The sequence below is a fragment of the Pundamilia nyererei genome, unplaced genomic scaffold (assembly GCF_000239375.1).
Source record: "Pundamilia nyererei isolate P.nyererei 1_Seehausen unplaced genomic scaffold, PunNye1.0 scaffold00091, whole genome shotgun sequence".
Classification (NCBI taxonomy): Eukaryota; Metazoa; Chordata; class Actinopteri; order Cichliformes; family Cichlidae; genus Pundamilia; species Pundamilia nyererei.
The window spans coordinates 1,613,829-1,621,446 of NW_005187492.1; the positions used below are offsets into that span (position 1 = coordinate 1,613,829).

A 7,618-nucleotide genomic window follows, 5' to 3' on the forward strand; every position below is an offset into this window, starting at 1 on the left:
GGAAAAGACAACAGGTAAAACATACAAAGAGCTCAAGTTAAAACAATGCAAAATGTCTGCTGGAGTCTCTAAGCTTCTCACGCCGTTCTTGGATATCAGATTTTTTACATTTCTCTCTTTAGGTGGTGACCTATGCTCCTTTTGCTGCCCAGGCCCAGTTTTCAACCTGCTACGCTGCCCATCGCATAATTCCTGTTGGGTTAAGTGCTGTTGTCTTTCTGAAGGACTAGTTTACATGCATATAATCCTTGTATCTGTGTAGGTAAATACAAATAGACATAAACACAGTACCATGAATTCCACATAAGCCCGAATGTGAAGCTAACATTGTTTGTGATTATAATTCAAAATTAATTCATAACCTAATTTTAAAGTTTAGAAAATTAATGACTGCAATGAAACCAGGATTGTTAGTTTTAAGATATTATCCTATCTTGCTTGAGCGTGCCTCTAACTGCAACATGGAAGATTACTGTAGAAACTAAAAGATGGTGTTAAATGCTTCACTTAATTCTTGTAGCTCACGCAAACATCAAAAAGAAAATGTCAAATGTACTCATTTAATTATCTCTGGCTTTTTTACATGTTTATTTACATGGAAACTAGTATTTTACCCCCATCAAAAAAAGAAAAAAAAATCACATTTAACAAAATGCAAAAATAATTACCAGGATCCACATACAGGAGTTAATTTATACTGAGCAATAAATCATCTGCTTCAATCCATTTCCTAACCAAAGTTAGAAAATGAACTATTCTTATCTATTTAATTGTATAAATATAATACTTGAAACTCAACACCAAAGACATAGTTGCCTCAAGTCACCAAGTTAATATGACCTGTTATTACTTTTTGGGTCTTTATTTTAAGTGAACGGATGATGCAATCGCAACAGCAGAAGTTAAAGTTGCTGAAAAACTAAATTGTTCACTTGCCTTTGTTTTCATTGAATGTATGATGTAATTATGATAGAAGACAGCCAACAGCCAAAGTTGCTGAAGAACAAAAATGTTCTGAAAATTGCATAACAGATTAGATTTTTAAAAAAAAAAGAAAAGAAAAGAAAAAGAGGCTGGGGAACCAAAATAAAATTTTATGGTATGATGCTCAGTTCTCAGTTTTAAAAGAACACTATGAGACCACTGCAGAGTTCAAAGGAGGACAAAGAAACAGATGGACACAAAGAGGAACAAAAAGAGACGGGGGTGATGAGGTGAGTTATGCCCTTTTCAGTTCAGAGACAGAAGCTCTGATAAAAAGAAGTCACTTAACAGAAAAAGCAAAGAAAGCAGGCTGCAATAAAACAAACACTCCCCACGGGGACAAAAAAAAAATTATATCCTCTTGGCATGCCATCTGCATACTACTACCCAAGGCATGAAGGAGTAGAAAAAATACACATTTTGACATGTATATTAGTGAAGGATCTTTTTTTTTAGGCTGGAAGCAAATACTGACACATTATTCCTATACCGCTGCACTAGAAAAACTGGCATCGGGAAAAGTCAGACGATACATGCAGCAATGCATGATGGTAAAAACACAAGTCTGTATGTGAAAGCATGCAAGAGAAAAAAGTATTGACATTTTTGACTGGCAATCTTAATCTCTAAATTGTCTGTGTGCAACAACTCATTTAAATTTGAATAGAGTACAATGCACACAAAGCACAATTTGCATTTTCAGGAAAACAAAAATTAAAAACCTTACCATTAGATTTGTTGCTAACCTACTAAGCACTGATAGAACTGAATGTATCTGCAACTGCTGTTTATGAAAAGTTCAGACACCCGGTGAAATGCAAACAAACTACAATGTAATTTTTTGCAAGTTGTTTAAACCATATTCTTAATAGAAACTTAAATCCCTATATTTGATCCCAGCAACACTTTTCACACAGCATAGATCTTTTATTAGCATGGACTTACAACATTACACTTTTATAACAGAATCAAGGGTAAAGATGGTCAGTAAGAAGTAAAATCAGAGGTGTAATATACATATTTACATGATATAAAGGTAATATCAATGATATAGCAATGCCATGTGTCATGTTCTATAGTACACGACAATGACACTAACCAAGACACATCTAAGAGCGAGAGCTGTGTTTCAGCCTCCAATAAAAACTTAGTAAAAAGGGAACTACTTCATCAGCCTCCAACAGAGCACAGCGCTTTACAAATTACTCCATATGACAGGAAGAGCAAATGTGGATGGAGATTACAGATTTGGTTACATGATGGAAAAGCAGGGCTTTAAGCAACTGGTTAAAAAGTTCAACCAAAGCTACAAAATCACAGGCAGAAAATATTTCTCAGTTTTATGATGTGACAATATTGTGCATTCTCCTAACAAGTTAATTACTTTAGTCATTGTGGAAGTGTTAAGCAGTTATACATTTACTTAAAATTTCCAGGGAAAACATGACCTAGGCTACTTTTGTTCTCATATTTGACTATGCTGCATCACCACTGTCATGTAATGGGGCCATTATGCAGCTTTCGATTTTTGTAACCTTGCACTATGGCTGCCGCAGCTAGGTGGAAGACACGAGTGTACGATCATGTCTTTACTACCATTTTATTGATATCAGAAACATACAGACAGCCAAAGGGAGATAATGGAACAGTTTGAAAACTTTGCAAAAAACACTCAAAGTCTTGGTTTCTAGTTTTGATTACTTCTATCAGCACTTATGTTGCGATATTATCCGAGTGGTGACACCTAGCATTCAAGAGAATACCGTAGCAGCTTCCTGCGCCTTATTAGCAGGTATAAATACAAGTGACTGTGAAACGAGGTTGCGCTGACCAATAAAAAAATAACACTGTTCAGTATTTTTTTCCTATATCATCAGAAATATCACTGCTGCAAATTTCCTTCAAATATCTGATGTCATTTTGAGGCTATTGCATCCACCCATAAAAGACTCAATGAGACAGTCCAACTTAGGATCATAGGCTGGATGCTGTTCCAACTTAATTTTTATAATTTATACCAATACAGCCTGAATCTGCTGCCCACACATGAGAAGCTAAATGCAGCAGCATGTATATTACATCTGAAGGCATGCGGACCTTGTGTTGATGTATTTTCTTCAGTTCCCTACACTGATGCTGATTTTAATGACAGTAACTGTGGATGATGAAGGGAACCTTTTTCGCTTGTCCCAAACTGGATAAACCTGTAGAAATCTTACACGTTAACAACTGAACAATAAAGTCTTCAAACTAGGTCAAAGCACAGATGCACCCAGGGACAACATTTTGAATGAAAGCATGCATGCATGGTATTTCTGTATATAAATGTTCAATGCTCTGCTTCCCACACGTTCTAAAAGCTTTCAAAACAGCAGTAAAGCAAAAGCAAATTCTTCTTTGTGGAATTGTTTCATAAACCTTTAGGTAATATTAGTCGTATGTTAAGCTGACAATGAAATGAAACAGACATAAAACAAATATTTTTCGGTTAAAATAAAGGAGGCTGCAATGCACAGTTGCTCGTGTCAGGATATGGAACAGATATTGTTCAAGAAAAGCATCATTTCTGCTCACGCTGGCCAATAATTTGGGCTACATATTAGAACCGTTTCTCTTATGAAATCCCAGGCTGTGTGAAAGACAGCTACAGATCCTTTACGTCCAAATAACTTCATCCAAACTCTGACCCAATTCAGCAGTTAAATCAGAAGCCTGCCATGCATTTTAAAAGCTTATAGCACAAGCAATTTAGGCATTTGTGAATCTGGGTGAGGGCACAGCTGTACTCAGACTGAATGTGAGAATTGTAACATTGTGGAATTCAACTACAGATTCTGTTTCCATTAAAAGCTTATGCAAAAAAAACATTAAAAAAAACAAATAGGATGTAACAGAAACTCACCTCTCTTAGATTTTGCTTGTCTCACTCGCCAAACTGTCTTGTGGATCTCAAAGTTGTAATTCGCAGGCAGGGCTTTGATTGCCTCCTGTAACTCAGGGTCTTGGAGGATTTCATCTGGAATTTGATTGGCTACCCGCCGTGGTCCTCGAGCTAAAAAGAGAAAGTTAAATTATCGACCTGTTAGCAATGCGGTGAACACAGTCTGAAGCATATATAATGTACCTAGGTCTGTATAGAAAGTTCACTAAAGTTATCACAAAACTAGACTTTAAGTGAAGCAATACGCCAGTTTTTGCCTTAAAAAGAAACTACAGGAGTCCGTCTCTACAGAGTATTTTTAATAAAAGCAATTCAACACAGCAGGAAACATGCCCTTCTCAAAAACTTTATTAAAAGTGTTGCTGACAGTAATTAAAATGTGCATATCTTAAATCTGATATCATATCTTTGTCCTGTTTTCTATTACATGGAGTATTTTAATTATTTTCAAATAACTGCATTTAGAATTTATTTTAATTTTAAACAGTGCTTTAACCTCCTAGGACCTGGCGTCCACATATGTGGACATCACATTTTGGGTTATTTAGATCAAAATACTCAATTTTACACTACAAGGGCCTTACTCCACTTACGAGGACATTTTACTGCCACTGTTCTATCGAAATTTTAAACAAATATCCTTATATAGGGCTCTCATTTTTCTCAGAAACAAAAATAAGGTTAAAAAAAAATCTGGTAATTCTTTGTTTTTACATTCATCGGGTGCCAATATGCCCAAATATCAAAGAGAAATTAAAAATGCATGCTTTGGGAGAGTTTGGGTCTTAGGAGGTTAAAGAAGTTGCATTATGTGCTCTCTTATGTTTGGAATTTTTTCAGTTTAGTTTTCTATTACTCATTGAACTTGCAGAAACACTGAAAACTGGGGAAGTTTAGAGCCAGAATTACAGTCACAATGTCCAGTATCATCCGAAAGTTTTGAGCTGCCCTTCGCCTTCTTATAGTTTCTAGGAAAGTGTGACATTGGTGCAGCAATTTGTTTAAAATGTGCAAACATTTTTTAATAAATAGCTAATAGCAAAGGCCCTAATAACAGAATTTAAAATATCTGTTATGTATAGACACAACACTGGCTCATCTCTTGAGTTTGGTGACCTTTTCATGCTTGAATGATTCAGAGGTCTGTGTTAAGTGGCTAAACAAAAGAGAGAAAAAACATTCCTCTGAAAATCGACAGAGACAATGAATAAGCGAACAATGTCCTAAACAAAAACTTTGAAAGACCTTCAAAAAAAACCTGGAGAACTATTGCTCAAGTCCACTTTAAAAAATTACAAAAAAATATGGCTCCCTTACAGCAAAAACATAAAGAAATGATCACTGGCTCAAGACATACAACATTACCATATAATTATTCAACTTTGACACTGACTATTACTTGTCCTTATACTAAAGAACACTTTATTTAACAATAGATTTGACATTGAGTTAGAAATGTGGCATATTTAAAAAAAAAAAGCAAAAACCTTTTGCCTTAAAGTGATGAATTAGCTTTTTTTTTCCATTCTGTAGGAACATTTTCCTGACATGCAATAGGCCAACTTATCTTCTTGAAGATAAAGGTCACAGCAAATCAATACAAAGCTACTCTGAGTGATCACCTTAGTGCTGGGATGAAACAGCTCTAAAATTTGTGCAGTCATGCATCAACTTTTCATTTAAATCTGTCGTTTCAAGAAGAGGCAATTTCTTCTTGGCAAGATGAGTGACAAAACTTTTAAGGAAACACAACTTGATAACATCTAACCAAGTCAAGAACACTCTGAAAGAAGTAGGCGTACCATTGTCAAGGCCTACAAACACAAGGTGGAAACCGCTGGGTTGGTTTCTTTTGGGGGTTTTTTTTGTGTCCTGTTTGGATCTTTAGCCATCAGAATTGTTGTCTTAAGGCCAAGAAAGATGCCAAGCGGATTTATTTTACCAAGTGGATCATCATGGCCTTGCCATATTGGTCCATTTGATTGACCTTTATTATAATTATGAATTTATTTTATTTTCAGTTGCTACAAACGGGACAGACATGACTGGGGGATAGGACAGGGAGAAAGAATGAAAGAAAGAGAGGGAGAGAAAGAAAACCAAAGGGGAGAAGAGACGGTGAGAAGGGGAAGAAAGAAAAAAAACCCAAAAAAAACCCCACCTGGGTCACCTGTATGGAGAAAAAAAACAGAAGAGAAAGCAAACAACAAAGAGCAACATAATAAAAAAAACGGCACCATCACAATAAACTAGCTAGCAGTAGATATCAGTAGATACTAAATAATAAACGATATTGTGCAGCACGCAAGATAGACAGCGCACAATGTGCTTTGAGGCAGCAGCCAAGAAAGCTGTAGTCCGCCTCTGTGAATACCCGTGTGTACACCTGTGTGCATACCTGTGTGGATCAGCATGCCAAAGGTTTCTCCATGTAACGATCTGCTAGGGAGTGTGGGGAGCCACAGCCCCGTCCTCCAGGGTATGAAGCAGGTATGGAGGAGATCAAAACTCCAGACATCCAGAGGCCCCCAGAACACAAGAGACCAAGGAAGACCAACAGAGGGGCAGCCGCGCCACTGTCCCAGTAAGAGCTGAGGAGAGTCCCAGATGAGGGCTCACCGAGGAGCAGAAGCCAGGGGGAGTTGCAGTGACGCGCCCGTGAGCTCCGCCGGCAGCCAGCCGTGCCTGAGTGACCGAGACCCCACCTCCGAAGTGGCCCGAGCGAGCCCCAGGCTCCAGGCCGCCAAGGAGGGAGCCGGTGTGCGACCAGTACAAATCCGGACAGCTGACCCGAACATTTAACTATCTACATTTATTTCTAAGGGTAAAATCTGATACCATGTGGTCTAAGGAGCTTGGGAAGAAAAGCGTCTGGACTTCTTTAAGTTGCTTGAAGACGTTTCACCTCTCATCCGAGAAGCTTCTTCAGTTCTGAAGGTGAAACGTCAGAAGTCCAGACGCTTTTCTTTCCAAACTCCTTAGACTACGATGACCTGGATGACTGAGAACCTTCACAGACTGATACCGTGTGCAGCACCTATAAACCCAACGCATTACAAGGCATCAGAGAAATTTCTATATCTGAAATGTTTCTCTGCAGACACTCAGCAGCGATCTCAGGAAGTCACATCGACAAGTGTGAACGTGGATGGGATGCTTAGTGTTAATATACAAATGCTTTACCACGTAAATGTATAATGAACACCTCTTTTATCTACTTAACGTCATACAAGCTGGACGCGCTACTCACTTTCTTGTTTGTACTATAGCCATATCTGTTTTCGTTGCGGAAACCGCATGTCTACAAAACACTCACACGAAACAGAATTTCTTCTATATGAATTAATTTACAGACGAAATTAATGTTACCTGGGGGCTTTTTGGCAGGAACAAGTTGCACTTCACTCGAGGGCGCAGCCATCTTTCTTTTCCTCCAAAACACACACACACACACACACGTGTGAGGAACAGAAAGGCGAAACCAATCGATTACAGAGAACAATGAGGAGAAGCGGAGCACCGATGCAACCGATTTAGCTGATCGGGACAAGAAGACAGGGTGACCAGACTTAAATGACCTGAAAACTTGTGTATAAAACTTTTCTATACTGCAGGTTAAACAGCAATAGCAAAGAGTAAGAGCCAATACTCGGAGTGGGAATAAAATCTAATGAAATAGAACTAATGTTATGG

General features: G+C 37.9%; 1 protein-coding gene across 1 annotated transcript in view; it reads right to left on the bottom strand.

Annotated features, from left to right (window-relative positions):
* Positions 1 to 7,405, bottom strand: part of dph1 (diphthamide biosynthesis 1) — a 65,968-nt gene extending 58,563 nt beyond the window's left edge. The window contains exons 1-2 of the mRNA XM_005739367.1: positions 7,295 to 7,405; positions 3,887 to 4,036 (exon numbers count right to left, since the gene is read on the bottom strand). Coding sequence (XP_005739424.1) covers positions 3,887 to 4,036; positions 7,295 to 7,346 — 202 coding nt within the window. The 5' untranslated portion in view covers positions 7,347 to 7,405. The remainder of the gene's footprint in view (positions 1 to 3,886; positions 4,037 to 7,294) is intronic.
* Positions 7,406 to 7,618: the final 213 nt, after the last annotated feature.